Below are 18,158 nucleotides of genomic sequence, written 5' to 3'. Positions count from 1 at the left end.
TTTACTATTATTTATACATGTGCTCCTCATACTATGAGATATCAATACACTAAAAATGCTGGCGTGGTCACTGCAGTACCTCAAAGTAGGGTAGGGGGTTTTAACTTTCTTTGTCAACGCTGGGGGACTTTTGTAATTTTGTAATAGTAACAGTATTACGTGATTAGGGTTAGAAGAAAGAAAATGTCGTTTTTGGGGCATTTGCTTAAATGACTGATGCCTTTATAGTCTCTAAAATAACCTACCAAAATACACTTAGTATACCTAATAAACTGACAACTATAAAAAACTAATGGAGTCTATTACAACAGTCCTGTAATAAATCTGTACTTGAACTGTAATGCATTACATAGAGAGGTGTTTCTGTTACTTAGTCTAGCCTCATTGATATAACAGGGGTGGAGGAAATATTAGAAGCAACTGTCCCTACCATCATGAAGGTAGGGACAGGTGTTTACTGCAGGACTGTTTTAGACTGCATTAGTTTTAACTTGGTGTATGTAATAAACTGGCATATTACATCACAAACCATATGAAAGTAGAGCTGATAATCAGTTTGTTTTGTCTGTACTCGAGCACTACTGCATGATGGAAAGCAAAGAACTAACCCCTTTCTGTCTGTCCCGTAAGCTTTCTATTTGCAGTCATTGAGAAAATATACTCCACATAGAGCATGGACCTGTGACCATTGACCCTTGTTTTAGTCCGGCAGGTAATCTATGTGGCCTCCAAGAGAACGGTGCCTGAATAAGGCATAAGATGGAGCAGTTAGCAGATCTCTAGGGAGAACCCTAAAGCTAATTAGATCCTCAGAAAGCCCTCCTGTCTTGTACATGACTGTATTTGAAAATACACACATACATAAATATCAGCCATACATACACACACAAACAGAACAAATGTTTTCCCTACCAACTATGAGGTGAGGACATCCAGTCAGGTTAATTGTCCAGAGTACAAACCAGCCTATTGGAGCCATAGGTTTTTGTTATTTCATTACACGACTTGGTGGAATAATTAATTCCAATTGGTCAATCACGGCATTCGGCGGTCTGCAATTTATGTATAACATATACATGTACAACATAAATATACAACAGAAACATTGTCATGGGTTGCATTAAGTGGCTTGCTATTTCGTGTCCAGACCTGAATATAAGAGCACCCCACTTTTTTTACACTTATGTCTAGGGAAATAAATATTGGGGCCAATATGGTAGTTACAAACACAAATCCATGTTTCAAACTGTTTTACGGAAAAGTGAGTTTGGGGAATTTGTTTATTTGAATAACATGTTGGTCAAAGAACACACTGCACCAAGTAAATTCTGAGCTGGAAGTACAAAGTACACTCTCTCCAGTCAGTCAAAGCGTGTATGAAAAGTGCATGTTGAGCATTAGAGGGAGAGCTGTGTTGAACTTTCTTCTCAGCATTCAGAATGTGTCATCTGCATATTGCCTTTGATTAAGGCTTGCCCCAGATCTGTTTTCTAATGAGCTGAGACTTCAATCAATAATTTACTCAAGTCTGAATAAAATCCAGGCTGATCAGATCCATTCATCTAGAATGTAATCAGGGTCTCTGTCATTAGATTTATCCTGCTTATTGGCTTGTTTCTCAAAGTTGAAGTTCTGTTTGACTTGTGCCTCTGAGTAATCACTTAGGTGTGCTATTTATTTGAAGAGTATTTACAGATTTTGTGAAAAGCACAATCAGTTCACTTTAAATGCACTCAATTCAAAATGTATTTATTAATTGATGTTCATTAAACGTACAATATGTAACTTTCTGCCGCTATGGGTCTCTCAACCAAAACAATGGATTGTAAACCCAGACGTTTGATGACGTTGGGAAGTTGCGTGGAATTATGGGAGTTTTTATTGCTAAACACTATCATCGATTAGAATGCATCTGTTTACGGACGAGTTTACCCATTCAAGTTTATTCATGTTACGTTTAGTAAAGTTTATTCATGTCATGCTTATAAAATAGCTGCAGTTTCCCCAACATAATTAAGTTTTTCTTGATTCAATCTGTATTGGTAGCTAGCTGACCAGTTAGCTAGTGAGCCAGCAAGCTAACATTAGCGGCTAACGTTACCAGGTAAAACCACACTATCACAGTATATTTCACATGCCAATGTCACCTTTTGGATTTTACCGGGCGGAGGGGTTTGTTGTAACGCTAGCTAGCTACTCAATGAGACTGAGAGACGGGTGTGGGTGGGGATTGCAGGGGGAATATCCAGGACGGCGACAATGTTCGAATGGTTGTCAGCAGCAGGAGAACATCTCCCAGCTGCCCAATCTCCCCCTTCACTTTTTTGTAATCTTAACTATTCGTTTTGGTGTTTAACCCATCTAGCCTAGAAATCTAGATGCATCCTAGCGGCAGCAAAATTATTTTTCAGCCAGGGATGTCAGAGGCATCGTCTGAAAAAAAAAAAAAAAAAAAAAAAAAAAAAAAAAAAAAAAAAAAAAAAAAAAGCGTTGAAAAAAAAAAACAAAAAAAAAAAAAAAAAAAAAAAAAAAAAAGGGGGGGGGGGGTTTTGCGCCGCCCCCCCCGGAACAGCGGTCTTCTGGAAGACTTGTGCTACGTTTACACGTGGCCAGCTATTTTCATAAACGGACATTTCAACCTCTCAGTTTTCAGAAAAGTGTTCGTTTATATGTACCCGTGTATATATGCCGTCAATGCCGTCAAGAGCATGCCAGACCTGTAGGTGGCAGTGTAACGAGAAGCTCAAGCCCACGTTAGCCAATCAGAATCCCGACAATAGCAACAACAGCAACCAATCACGTCCTCTGTCTGTCTCTCGGCTGCCTAAACCTCCGTTTGTCTCAGTTTACATGCAAACATGCCAACAAAGTTTTCCAAAATCTCCACTTTGGCCGGAGTTTTTAGAAATAATTGTTTTCTGTGATAAAAACGGGGTTTTCGTGTAAATGAGAGGCCAAACTGCAGGAAAATATCTGCGTCTTCCCTTCGTGTAAACGGGGCCTTGGAGTTAAGCTTTTCCTTTGAGAAAAGAGCAAAGAATGGTACAGAAATCATTCTTAAAAAAGGAAGATGTGTTCGGAGTTTTGCCGACCGGATACGGCAAAAGTTTAATCTATCAACTAGCTTTTCTTCCTTCTTCGTTGCTCTGCCTGGTTGTAGTGCTATCCTATTGCGTGCAGAGGGAATTTGAAAGACAACTGTTTATCCCGCCCCTCAGCCCGGTCTCATGGAAGTTCGTGTAAATGTGACGTTATTTGAATCTATTGATACGTGTTCACGGAGACGTTTTTGTCGTTTTTTACGTGGTGGACAACATGAAAATGTAAAGTAATGTATTTCAATGGGAAGCATATTTTGTGGCCACAGCACGAAATTGTAGGGAGTAATATAAAAAGCCGAAAATCCGCGTAGGGAGGTTGGTCGGGGTGGTAGATGGTTCAAACAACACAGGACTTTCACGCGGGCGAGCGGAGATCGCGTCCCGTTTGCGGCGCTTTGTTTCCCGGGGATGGCGTCCCTGCGTGTGGGGTTTTGTCCCGCGTGTTACTGTGGCGCGTCTCCCGGCGTTTATGGAGCCCTTTCCCCGCCGTTTAAGGCGCCCTTTCCCCGCCGTTTAAGGCGCCCTTTCCCTGTAAGTTTTTCCTAAACCCAACCTCCGCCATCCCGTTATTGTGGCGTTTTGTCCCGCGTGTTACTGTGGCGCGTCTCCCGGCATTTAAGGCGCCCTTTCCCCGGCGTTTAAGGCGCCCTTTCCCCGTAAGTTTTTTCCTAAACCCAACCTCTGCCATCCCGTTATTGTGGGGCGTCCCCAGCGGGCCGCCTCGCGGGCGCCTCCCGGCTTATGGAGCGACTTTTTCGGCCGCCTCCCGGCGTCCTTTCCCCGAGAAAATAATGTGACATTTACAGGTAAAAAATAATGTGACATTTACACGTAAAAAATGAGAAAAACGTCTCCGTGAACACGTATCAATAGATTAAGAATAACGTGGACATTTACACGAACTGCCGTGAGACCGGGTTGCGCCCCTCGGATTGAGCCCTGTCAATGGTGAATTCCCAGACCCAACATTTTGATGTGGGTCTGGCTTGTCAGGCTATAACCCACCTTTTGTCGGGTTAATTTAGCTAGCTAACTAAGCTAAACGCGAAGGGGGGAGAAATTCGGCAGGGAGGAGATTTTCGGTACAATGGAGACGTAGCTAGCTAACATTATGGATGGCCGATGTTGTGACCAGGATGCCTGGGTCTGATATTCTCTGTTTCCTGACGCTGGGGCTAACAGCAACTAGCTATTGCTACATGTCCCGGCTGTGTTGTCAGCTATCATCCCGAATGAAGTCTCTTTGTGCCGGGGGAGTGAGGCAGACAGACCGGAGTGTGCTAGCTGGCTAAATTAGCATTAGATTAATCGTCTATTTATACTGCTAACGTTATTAGTGAACTTATTCGTGGGTTAGCGCAGTGCTGCTTTTATCCATGGTCTTTATGAAGGTGTATTTATAGGATATCCACCAAGCATTAGCTAGCTAGCATTAACGTTAGCTACTTGTCAACCAGCACATACATTGTAGTAACATTAAGATGGATTAATATTGATATGTTCAATAAATAAGGTTTCTGCTGTATTACTGTGTTGCAAAGTGGCATCTAATTAATCACAAAATGATGCCTTTTGGCAGAAAAAGCAGTGTTACCAGTAATTTTTTTCTGTGACATTGTATGATTTACAATTACTCTCCAACGTAGCATCTGGGTGCCCGTGTTTGAGTAAGTTATGAGTAACTAGATGGTGAAAGGTTATATGACACCACTGACGGGCGAATAAATGAAACGTGACATGTCTGAAAATAAAATAACAGATTTCTCTCTGTTTGCCATTTAATAGGAAACATTTGCGATAGTGTAACTACACAACTCAAAAATATATATAACATAGGTATGGTCATTTTTAGACATTTTAATGCAGAAAAGTTACATATTGTACCTTTAATAGTTGCTCTCGTAATCTTCCCAAGGATTGTACTCTGTATCAGAAGCATCAAATACAACAAATGCACTTTAGCTTCTTTTTCATAGGTTTTGCTGGATTGAAAGTAAAATAATTCACTTGCGAAATCTGAAAATGATTATTTAAATTGTTCAATGCTTGTAACAAGGTCAAACTGAAACAACTTATTGCTAGAAATTAGCCTGGTTGACACCAGACCCTTCTCAGTTGTAACTCTGGTCAGGCCAATCACATTAAGTATAGAGTCGGTGGGCGGGCTCTCACACACGCCGCTCAAATGCCGGCGGGCTCTCACACACGCCGCTCAAATGCCTCTGGGCGCAATTGGATAGTCCTTTAACCAATCAGACAAACGACCCGGGTGACGTAGCAGCAACAGCGGCATCAACGGGTTGCTGCGCTTCGGTGGCCGTCATGTTAAATGTAAACAAAAAAGCTGCTTGCTGTCGCTGCGCTATTGTCATTGTGTAAAGCCTGCCTCAACAGTTGTGATTTGTGCCTCGATTTGGAAAAATTGGAAATGGGCTTGAATGGGCTCTTGGCCAGAATGACTTGCAGAGTAAATCTCAAAATTGCCAGAAGTTCGAAATTTGGTGTGCTTTCAACCCTTTGTTAAACAGAGAGTGCCATCTAGTGGGCTCTGGAAATGGATCACAAAAACTCACATCAAATCTTTGACCAAATACAGTTTTTTCCACTCACGCAACATTAGCAAATTAAGGGCTGTGGTCTCTCAGTCAGAACTGGAGATGTTCATCCATGCCTTCATTTCCTCCCGTATTGACTATTGCAATTCACTCTTCTCCTCACTCAACAAATCTGTCCTTCACCGCCTGCAATCCATTCAAAACGCTGCTGCTAGGCTACTTACTAGATCAAACAGGCGCACCCATATCACTCCTCTACTCTGCTCCCTTCACTGGCTTCCTGTAACCTATAGGATCCAATTCAAAATTCTCACCATAACCTATAGGGCTCTACATGGTCAGGCCCATGCTTAACTTGCCAACATAATTCACCTACACACCCCCTCCCGGTCTCTCAGGTCTATCAACCAAGATCTGCTATCCATGCCACGCACTCGTCTGAAGACATGTGGGGATAGAGCCTTATGGCACCCAGACTCTGGAATGCTCTGCCAACCAGCATTAGGTTTGCTGAGAATGTGGACTGTTTTAAGGGACAAGTGAAGACTCACTTGTTCAGGCTAGCTTTTGGGTAACCTATGTCTTGTATTTATTGATAATGTTTTGTATTTGTACTTTATTCTATTCTTATACTATTTTCTACTATGTTTTATCGTCTCTGCACATGGTAAAGCACTTTTGTGACCCTGTCTGTGAAAAACGCTGTATAAATAAATTTTACTTACTTATTTACAAAGCTTCATAAGGCTTTATTTGGCCATCACTAGAAACAGCAACAGTTACAGTTTGCTTAGTACATTAATTTCTGACTTAATCTGTCTGTCAATAAAGGCAATAAAAGGCCAAAAAAAGATGGCGACCGTTGAGAGCGAATAGTGTCCAGTGCATGGATGTATTAAGAGAACTGGATACAGTGTTCGGCGGGAAGCCACGTACGTTCCAATGAGAGTGCTCAAAAGCGCATAAAGCAAACATGGAGCTCGGCTCTTCCGCGTTGACTGGCCCATGACGTCACGATAGACATGCGCAACAGTTTGTTTGTGTTGTCCTAGCAACCGGCAGCAACATGCTCGTTCATGAGCTTCTCTCTCGTGTCTCTTACAAGTGGCAAACTAATGATCTCGCCGTTTTCATTGTCTAAAATTTTCACTAATGTTAAACATTGTATTTTCATTGTTCCTGGTTTACATGCTTATCTAAATAAACAGTGGATGTATTTAGACAACCAAGGAGATTTAATCATTATGTCGTGCTAGTAGCTACTAGCTAGCGCTAGCTATTAGGGTTAGCCTGCAATTTCGTGAACAGAGCTCATCCATGGCTTCATCCCTCATCCACGTTACAAGCTTTACAGCATACAGCCCTCGGCATCCGGGTACTTGCAGTGCACAGCATTTAGCTACAATACGTCAGGGTGAACGCACTATGTACTCAAAATAACAAGTGGAAGTCCATTCATATGCCAAACAGTGCACCTCTAGTGTGCACTTGTTATATTAATATATTAATATATAGCTTTACAACATGTATGCTTTTATTTGAACCGAATGATGAAATGCAGTACACCAGGATGTAACATCTAACTGTCGCTCCACAGTTCCTCCTGATGACCCGGTGATAGTGGGGGCCCCGGTGGTGACTTTGCGGGCTGGTGACCACCTCAACCTCACATGTCATGCAGACAACGCCAAACCTGCTGTGTCCATCATCTGGATCCGCAACGGTCTAGTCCTGAGTGGAGCTATGTACTCAAAGGTATGGCATGAGAGCAGCCCTCTCTGCTGAGAGTTTGGGTGCTGTGTTGTACCACCAGTATTCAATCATTTTACTTAGGGACTGTTCATGACTTATTTAAGGGGCCACCAGCAGAGTTTTGGGACCTTTAGGCTAAAAAGACTTTACTCTCCCCTCACCAGTAATAATTTTTCTATGACCCTCCAAAATGATTTGAAAAAGAGGCATGACCCTCCCCTTTGCACTTAGCAAATATGTACAAATGCGATTTGATTTTTTACTGCCATAGCATACATGCGTTAACCTCTGCTTTCTCATCTGACGCATCCCACTCCTGTGTTATGGTGTGGGGGCCATTTCAGCAGATTTACTCACTAACACTACTGCATTACTTCAAATACTAAGTTACTCCTCTAGTAAACTAGTATTCACATGAAATAAAACAATAAAACATTGAGACTATTCAGCAAAGGACACTGGGTAATAACAAATTCAACACTGGTTGCTATGGACTCGTCACTAGGCTTCCTCAGTCATTGTATATTTTAGCACATAGGTAAAGCTGCCGAAGCTGAACATTATATTCCAAAACATATATGTTTATTTTTAAAGCAGATTTTAAATTATTCGGAGGTGCCGGAACATGTTCCGGCGTGTTCCGGCTCAAATTAAGCCCTGCTAACCACTGAGCCACCATGCTGCACATTGTAACAATTTAACAATTCATCCTTATGAAATCCAATCGCAGCACGGCTGTCTTGGAATGCAATAGACAGACGGTGGCGGAATGCCCCGACACTTAAATTCAACTAAAATGTAACAGTGAACAATCAGTGTTGGACCTACAGTCTGTTGAGATGCCTCTCCAAACGCAGAAACCAAGCACAGTCACACCATAAAATGTTAAGAAAAAAGATCCGTATTTTGCAGTAATCCAATGACATGAATAAAAAAGTAATCCATAGCGATCAGTAGATCCATAAATAGAGTCACGGTGTATCCAGCAAGGCCTATACTACGTTCGTCACATTCAACAGCCAGCTCCAAACAGGTGAACGAGGCCTCTTCACTTCGCCGTTTAAACAAAGTGGAATAAACGTATAAAAGTCCAAATCTACACAAAACCTGCAATCAATTAGTAAGATGACATCAAATGTATATACATGGCATTTAGGAAACCTTTATTGTACGGTTGGCACGGCAAGATGTCCAGACTAGTGCAACAGTAATTTTCTTTTTTTACGTCCTGCTGCTCCCATCGTCAGCCAGGTAATATGATGTTTACTAAAGCAGTATATGAAATCAGATCTATTACCTACCAACATTTAGTTTTGTGTTATTTAAGATATTTATAAAATATCTGGTCATGCCGACGTAATTATTCCACTCATTTTTTAAACAATGCAATTACCCATTTCAGCCACCAGGGGGACAGTGCTCCCCCTGCCCCACAGCAAACTCATGGGTCAGACCCATCTGGTAGCAAAGGAGGGTCGAGACTAAGAGCTACATGAAAAAATATGCACCAAACAAGCCACTTTGAAATTTTGCTGTTTTCATGAATACAAAAGTTGGGTGACCCCCCCGATTAAAAAATCTTGTGTGACCCTTCCCTCAACAAATAATAAAAAGACATGACCCTCCCCGCCCTGCGATGGACTGGCGACCTGTCCAGGGTGTACCCCGCCTTTCGCCCGACGTATGCTGGGATTGGCTCCAGCCCCCCCACGACCCTGTGCGCGGGATAAGTGGTTGACGATGGATGGATGGATGGACATGACCCTCCCCTAGTTTCCTCCGGTGGTCCATTCCATAAATTCCGAACGGTCCCTTAAAGTGCTCATATTATGCTTTTTGGCTTTTTCCCTTTCCTTTATTGTGTTATATATCTTTTTTGTGCACATCATACTCTGCTTCTGGCTGGCTAGTAGTCCTTACCTATGTACTGCACATGTGCGACTCTCAACAAAGATGGAACAGAAGTGAGATGCCTCACTCTGTAGCTAAAACAGAGAGCTCAACACACAGGGTGAACAGAGGAGCTGCAGCAATGGGCAGTATAACAAAGATATTGTGTTTTTTTTTTATAATTAAACCATGTGAACCTATTCTGATATAACTGAAAATGAGCATAATATGAGCACTTTAAAGGTGATCAATTGTAAAGCATTTTCAGGTTCATAGTTTTATTTTGTGTTTGTACAAAATTGAATGATCTCTTGATCTACAAAATGATCTCTGCAAAGAAATTTCCTATGCTTTCTCTTCAAATATTACTTTTTATGCAACATGATGTGAGAACTTATCGCATAGCAATCTATTCAATATGTTTACAAACTGGAATGGCATAGTGCTCTGTTAAGGTACTGGACGGACAGAGAGAGTGACAGAGTGATAAACAGGTGATGTGCTAAAGGGTTATGTCTGACCTTAGATCAGCTAAGTGACTTGGTTTGCACTGGATTTGGTCCAAATTGTGCAGCTAGTTTGCCAATGATCCCTTTTTTTTACTATGGTTTGTTGGTGTAGGATCTCTGTGTTTTCAAATATTTCATAATCAATACTTTGCCCACAAAAAAGAAAGTTTAAAGCCTTAGCTGATTTCAGACCAGAGACAGGTTTTTGTGTACCTTTAGGCTGGTAGTACTTTGTTGGAAAAGTCATAGTGCTGCATTATGGAACTATTTTGCTCTAGAATAGTGATGTCTATGGATCCTTTTCTCAAAGATAATTTTACATCTAAGACAGTCATCCTTAAATTGCTGCACAACAGCAATATTAAAAATGACTGACACTGCCTCGATCTTCAGGCATGAAAACGGGTCAGGGGTGAAAAAGGTGAGAAGGATATTACCCCTCTAGGGGGGTCCAGGGGCATGCTGCCCCGGAGGAAAAATTTAAATATTCCATATTTTAAAGCCTCAATCTGATGCATTTTGAGATGTATTTTTTGCAAACCAACAGTGTAATATTTCAATATGCACTCATTAAAGTTAATTTGACTGGCAAAACAGTTTAAGTCCTTCTGACACAATAATAAAAGTCATAATTTTTAAAGACTAAAAAGTTTTGGATACATTTTTACTTCTTCCAACCATATGTTAAATAAAGAGTCAATGTGGATTTACATATTGCAATAATATCATAATCCTACAATGAATCATTGTGAAAACTAAAATGTATTACTTTGGCCAGGTCATCATCAAAAAAGCGAATTAGTACATTCTAGATTTTGTCCATGTTGATATTAGCTGCTTTATTTACATTTATTAAAAACGTGGCATTGTTTATCTTTTCATATAGCTAGAAGTCTAAACTCTGGGACAAGGCCGTTATGTTTAAATACCTGCCATGCTGAGTACAAACAGACAGCTTTGTCAGGGCAGTTTGGGCTTCAGATAGCTTTTACTCATCATGTTCCGCTATGAACGTGCACACGTATTGTTTGTATCACGGTCGGTCAGTGAAGGCGCAGTCACAGTCGCAACGGTAGCGGTCGTTGCCGGTAACTTACTCATATCACAAAGTGCACGGACCGAAGCTTTGTGACTAGCATCTAATGACTAGCAAGCCCTGTCTTACCGCTGCTGCCGTCCAAAACATGCGCTGCAGAAGCAAGCACACGGCTCCCTCAATTTGAGGCACCAAGTGCTAAACGGCTTCCCGTCTCCACCCTTTTCTTCTTGTCCTCTATTCATGCCCAGCGCCATTTGTTTTAACTCCTTTCTCAACTAAAGCTGCCTGTATCTACATGCTCCAAGTTTGATCAACTTTGCCTCCATTTTTTTTATAGCCGCGTTACCACGGAGACCACATCGGCACCGCACTCTGACATTTCGGCAAAGACCCACCCTACTTTGCATCTGATTGGCTAGAACTCGTTTCATTGGCTGGTGGAACTCGTTTCATTGGTTGGTGGAAGTTCGATGATTGGTTAAATATGGTTAAATCCAGCGCATAAAAACAAATCCCATGTGGACTTTTTAATTTATTTTTCTAAAATAGTCATACGCCAGAAATCGAGTGGCACTCCCCCTCTCCCCACTTAAACATTTTCTCATCGAATCTACACGATTCACGTAGGTCACCTATTTTGGTTTCAAAACGGCGAATTTCACCGAAAAGGTGAGTGATTTTCATGTCTGGACCTTAGACATCAGTGGAGGACCTGGCAGTTGGAATTTTTCATGTGAAGCCTTCTAGTGAGTATTGGTCCACCACAAAGCATGCTGGGCCAAGTCACCAAAAAGTACAAAAGGTCTCAGCTCATGGTGTGCCACCAACAGTCTGGATATAAGCATAGTCACAATTGTATAGTATGCTGCCATATAAGTATCCTGCTCACAGTCTGGTTGTGTGCCACAGAAAGATGTCCACACCAAATTCCACTGAGTTGCCAGTCGTCTTCAAAGAAATCACCTGACACGCAGAGCCCAGCACCCAGGTGCTATGTGTATCTCCAGCCCTGTACTGCAGGATTTAGTAGTGTCCTGCTCAAGGGCACTTTGGCAGGGCAGGTGCGAGCCAGCATCAGTCCTGCCATTAAAGTCCAGTTTCAGTGAGTGCTCGACCACCCTGCTGCCCCCTGCTGACACTAAAGGGTTAACCAGCCTTACCAAATGGGCCTTGTACACTCGTCATGTCCGATGGGTTAGGCAGTGGTGGCCTAAATGTTAGAGAAGCGAGCTTGTGACCGGGAGGACTGGGTGGGGTGAGTGAAAAAGCAGCCACCACTTAGGTACCCCCCCCACTCCGCTCCAGTGGAGCTGCTCAGTGGCAGCAGATCAGACTGTGGTTGTACTGGAAAGCCTCCAGCTGTGAATGTGTAACTGTGTGAATGTGATCAGGGCATTCCTGCAGAAGAGGGGCTTCCTCTCAGTAAACCTTCCCTGAATAAATAAAGGTAAAAAAAAAAATTAGATGTGAACTTTAGAGTACTTGAAGTACCTGAAATAGCATAGACACCAGTCATGCAGAGAAATGATCCTCCCTCTCTAATGGCAAGTCTATTGACTCCTCACTATTGCATCTGTCTGTGTGTTTACCTCTGAAAAGGTCTTGTCAAGGCACCTGATCAATATACTGTTAACAACCAGTAGAAAGACAGCAACTTGTCTTGTCCCTCCAACATGGCCCCACAATGTCATGAGACAAAATATAACATGTAGTGTTAGAACTATCTTGATGTGGTGCATAAGACCTGTTGGTAGTGGAATGTGTAGGCTGTTATGAGGTGACTAACATTATTTCTTAATAAATGAATTGTTAAAATAACTTTGATCTGCTTTTGGAAACATTTCTCCAATGCCTTTTCACCTGTCCCTGTTCCCAAAATCGTAACAAGTTCCATCTAAATATGTCCAACTCCTGGTGCAATGCATGCAGCTAATAATTGCCCATTAAATTAAATTTTCAAAATACAGTTTATGATTTAGATAATTTAATTTGGCACTAACATGTGCCTCTGACTGTACTAATTACATTGCTGTTGTTTGGATAAAATGTTTTGTTTTGGTGTGAAATATAACATTATTAATCATGTAACTGATAGGGGTGGTACGGTTCACAAAACCCACGGTTCGGTTCGTATCACGGTTTTAGGGTCACGGTTTTCGGTTCAGTACGGTTCTTATTTTTTCTTTAACACTCCAGAATATACTTCAGCATAAAGCTAAAATTAGCATATTGAATGCATGTTGCAAAAAACATGCACACAGTGGCAGTTCTATATTGTTTTATTTCATCATAGGTAACGTGAAATCCAAAATGTTCCCACACACCAGACTATAAACGACGCTGGCGCATCCTCCAGCTCTGGGCAGCCTCTCTCCCACTGGACATTTCTGCAGGTCACGTGACCTGCAGCGGCGCCCCACTCATAGACAGTATATATAGACACTCCACTTGAGGAGCGGTCGGCTCGTTGTCTCTCAAAATCTGATGAAAATCTTTTAAACTGATCTTTGTCGATCTGAAATGAAGACAGATTCAGCAACTGCATGGCCTATTTCTCGCTTAAAATGTTTTCAGAAACACGTTTCAGTGAACTATATTAGTACAATATGAGATCGTATTCTGAACGAGCCGCCATGACAGTCTGTTTTGAAATTAGGGACCAGCCAGACCCATGTGACGCGATCGTCCAATCAGCTGCCATGGGTTGCGTTTGTCACGCCCATCCCGCTCGTCATTTCCAGTAAGTGTTTTAACATAGGTGTATAAAGTGGGCACTACGGCAGTAAGAGGTTAGTGCACATTAACAGTGTACTGACGAACCGTGCGGTACACACACGCTCCGAACCGAGACTAGCGAACCGAGCGGTTTGGGTGTTTTTTCATGAACCGTACCACCCCTAGTAACTGACTGTATATTGGCGTTTTTCCATTACATGGTACCTGCTCGACTTGCCTCGACTCGACTCTACTCGCCTCGACTCGCGTGTGTCCGTTTTCCATTGCAGATTTTAGTATCGCCTCAGCGTGGCTGGTCGTCATAGCGACTGCCGTGGGCGTGGCTTAGTAGCTTGCTTTTCCCATTGACATATCCCCGCATATCCCCGGCTCATTTCCTGGTTCTCCGTCTCTGTAAACAACATGATATCAAAGAGATAGTTAACGTTTACTGCTCCAGATTTCCCACCGGGGTCACATATATTTGACTCTAGAGTCGCTACTTGCTGCGGAGATAATCGCCGTCACTCTCTCACTTCTCCCTCGCTCACTAGCTCCCCACACACACACACGGCCACTCGACACACACACATCACACATGCACACACCAGCGCACAAGTATAACCATCAGGCCACTTGTATGCTACGGAGAAAGCTCTGCGTGGAGCCTCCGGCAGCAAAAAAACACCGCTGGCTAAACTATTTAAAAATGCCGTCTCTCGCTAGCAATGCAGTGATCAGTGACGATTCTTTCCGACCAGTCAGCAGCCTGCAGGGTTTCACATCACCTTTTCGGCTCGCCTCGGCTTGCTTGGAACCTCTACTGAGGAGGTACTAAAAAAAGTACCTGTTAGCAGGTACCAGGTACTTTTTTTCGTAATGGAAAACCAAAAAAGGCGAGTAGAGTCGAGGCGAGTCGAGCAGGTACCATGTAATGGAAAAGCACCATATGTCTCACCTTTTTGCTCCGTCTGTTAGGACCCTGCCACAAGCCTGTATTAATAAACCAATGTACGGCTAGAGCCTGAACAAAAGAATAGGGTACTGTTCAAGCTACAGGGTCGAATACTGGATGTGTACTCTACTTTTGTTAAAAGATGTTATATTAACATTTCATGGCTCCTAAATGAAACACGAAGACCTTCTGTTGCAGAGACATTATTTGTTGTTGCTAATAAGAAAGCTGTTGCATAAAGTTGGGGAAGTAATTCTTAGACATTTAACCTCCCTCTCACAGCACTGTCCACTGGCAGCTGTCACCATCTGCTACTCTACACACTTAGTTGTTTGAGATTCCATTACTGTTTTCTTATTTGATCTTACCATGTTAACAATGTTAATAACAGTTGGTATTATATGTAGAATACGGAGCTTTGCTGAACAGGTTAGAACAGTTTTTAACCATTCCCAACAAGTTTATGCACAAGGTCAATTTTCCCTAATGTAGGCAATAAGAGGGGGCAGTCCATCCCCCTTGTTAGCAAAATGACCAAAATTAAAACCCCTTGTTAACCTCCATCCCCCCAGAGGTTACTAATAGGTGGACCACCGTCCTATCTGGATCTGTATTAATCAATAAAGTATTAAAGGGGTGATAGAATGCAAAACCGAGTTTACCTTGTCATAGTTGAATAACGACAGTTTGGTGGGTAAATTGGACATAAGTAAAACGTCAAAGTCCCATTGACACCTCTGTCCTATGCAAATCTCACAATTTGAAACTGCTGCTGAAAATGGCCGAATCTCAACGAAGCTAATAGTTGACGTCAACTCAATGGCTGTACCTTAATTGGCTTTGGTCTGTACCTTTGTCATGCCCCAAAATTTACATACAGACAACTGGTCTGAGACCAGCTGGTGTTCTGAATGTAGGTCGCGTAGATCTCAGACTCTAGTTTAGCTGCGAGCTGCTCCACGGCAATTACAAAGAAGAAAGTTTGGAAGTTTCTCAAGGATATTGAAAATGAACCACGGTCGTAAATGCAGTCTTCCAGGCTGTACAACGGAATACTGGCCCACATGTGTACATGTAGACACAGAGAAAAGTGTTCCGAACTTAATCAAGGAGTAGATATCGGACAATGGAGCAGGAGTTGTGGATCTAACGCGGCGGTGCAGAGGACTTGCAATGGGCGGTGTGCTGCTGCAGCTTTTGCTGCTGCTGTGGAGCTGCCTGCCAGCGGCGGTTCACAGTGTGTTGTTGTTTTTTTTGTTCCCAACATGGATCCTCAGGGAACAAGGGGCTGTGGAGCCACCAGGACGAGACATGATAAGAACATAGTAGTTACAACTCTGTCTGTGGGCTTCACTCTCCGCTAAATGTCCCCACGCTGAGACACTGAACTAGCTACAGCGCGAGTTGTGATTCCTTGTCTGGAAGTGGAGCTTTTTTATGTCCCAAGTATAACGTTACAACAACACTAGTTGTAATGAAAGTGTCGAAACTTTGCATTGGTGTGTGTGTGTGTGTGTGTGTGTCTGTGTGTGTGTACACACTGGTGGATGACTAAACTGTAACTAAACTGTGTCTCTGGTGCTTTGTACAGTAACGTTAGTTGATGAGTTTACGTGTCGGAGCAGAAATTAAGTTTGCAGCCAGCCAGGGATATTTTCTCTGGCCTCCGCTGCTTCAGCCAATCCTGCTCCGGCGGCGCTGCGGCCGCTGTCCGGCCGCACGTTTGGAAGTCTATCGGTAACATTAACATGATGGAAAGCCAAAAAAGAAAAGGTAAAGGTGGTGCTGAGAAGGTCAGACTCAAAAGGAAAAGGGGGATTGTGTTGCTGTCCTATGTGTTGTTCAAATTCCCCCCCCCCCACCGTGTGTCTTTGCTCTGCAGCTTCGCTCGTTGGAAACCAACCAATCAGTGATCAGTTCATCTAAATATTCATGAGCATACCATAAAAGGGAGAAAATCTCTCTTTTCATATAGGGCTATATCACAGGGTTGCATTAGGGCGCATAGAACAGCACCCGGGCCATTTTCAGCCCAACCAATGTTAAATACCCCATTAGGAGACCTTAAGGAACAGTGTGAAATACCCTATATAATCATTCTATCACCCCTTTAAGAATTGAACAGATAGAACCGTGAAAAGTGATTTCACATGACAGTCAAGCGGTCGTACAGGTAGAGCGGTCGTCTACAAAGCAGAAGGTCGGGGGTTCGATCCCTGGCCTTGCAGTCAAAGTATCAAAGTGTCCTTGGGCAAGACATTGAACCCCAAATTGCTCCCGATGCTGCGCCATCGGTGTGTGAATGTTTATCTGATGACCAGGTGGCACCTTGTATGGCAGCCTCGGCCACCAGTGTATACATACGTGTGTGTGAATAGTGAATGTGGACCGTAGTGTGTAAAGCGTTTTAAGTGGTCATTAAAGTGATGGTTCGGAGTAATTTCACCCTAGGGTCCTTTGCACCATGACCTTGAGCCAAACCCTCCCCAGAAGCTTTTTTCACCTGGGTCGAACATTGGGAGAGTTAGCGTAGAGTAGCGTTAGCCGCTGAATAGCTTAGCGCGGGGCTAATGGATCCGAAGTGTCTCTTAACATTACCCCACTAATAATGCCCGAAATGATACCAAACGTCTACAGTAGTACAAATAGGTTATGCTCTCATAAAACGATGGATTGGAAAGTTTGTAAGTACACCAGAAGTTTATGTAAATAACACTTGCCTGCTGGCTTCTGCTCTCTGCTGTTGTTGTTGCTGCTGTAAGACGAGTGCTTAGGGCCGTCTACAAATTACAACACCGAAAAGAGATGCAACAAAAGTGTTTGGCTCGAGGTCATGGTGCAAAGGACCCTAGGGTGAAATTACTCCGAACCATCACTTTAAGACATAGAAAAACACTAGTTAACTGAGGTATATGGTTGATAGTATGAAAGCGTTTAGTTGCAAGACAGATATGATGGTTCACAGTAAACAAGTAAAATACAAAAATCCTAACCCTAATAAAAAAATACACAGGTATACACCAATATTCATCATACAGTATATTATATTATTGTAGGACATGCTTATACTAACAGTTGAATCAATGCAACTCTGTGACCATACAGCAGAAGTCATGGATACATGTACACATGTTACCTCTGTGTAAAATTCCTATAAACTGTTAATGCCTTCAATTATTGGACCACTCAAAGTGTAAACCCAAAGCAAAATGTGGACAAGCCAACATGGAATTGCATTTGATTAGATTAAGATTAAACAAATCCAATTCAATTCAAGTTATAATGTCAAACAACAGGAGTTATCGCAGGAGACTTTACAGACAGGTAGGTCTAGATCAGGGGTTTTCAAACCTTTTTTGTGTGTGGACCACTATTTGTAATTATGAATTTTTGCGGACCACCTCATAATACACATAATAAAATACCTGAATTAATCTGCACCTGTTAATAGGCCTACTAGCACTAAAACTATAACTGGTCATCGCATCAGTACAACAGGCTTGTTAAAGGAATACGCCCTGTTTGTTGAAATAGGGTTATTCACCATCTCCTCTATATTAATATAGGTGGGTAAACGCATTTTTGTCTCAGTCCGGCAGCCCAGCCGCTAGCTTAGCTTAGCATATTGAATGGAATGCTTTG

The 18,158-nt window shown here is 42.5% G+C and overlaps 1 protein-coding gene across 2 annotated transcripts in view; it reads left to right on the top strand.

The window, feature by feature from the left end:
- LOC120575647 (kin of IRRE-like protein 3) overlaps positions 1 to 18,158 on the top strand; it is a 363,304-nt gene that overhangs the window by 216,626 nt on the left and 128,520 nt on the right. For both annotated transcript variants that reach the window (XM_039826472.1, XM_039826471.1), the window contains exon 4: positions 7,254 to 7,411. In XM_039826472.1, coding sequence (XP_039682406.1) covers positions 7,254 to 7,411 — 158 coding nt within the window. The remainder of the gene's footprint in view (positions 1 to 7,253; positions 7,412 to 18,158) is intronic.

The sequence above is a fragment of the Perca fluviatilis genome, chromosome 16 (assembly GCF_010015445.1).
Source record: "Perca fluviatilis chromosome 16, GENO_Pfluv_1.0, whole genome shotgun sequence".
Classification (NCBI taxonomy): domain Eukaryota; kingdom Metazoa; phylum Chordata; class Actinopteri; order Perciformes; family Percidae; genus Perca; species Perca fluviatilis.
The sequence above is the reverse complement of the archived record's forward strand: the minus strand, read 5'-3'. Positions and strand labels throughout refer to the sequence as shown.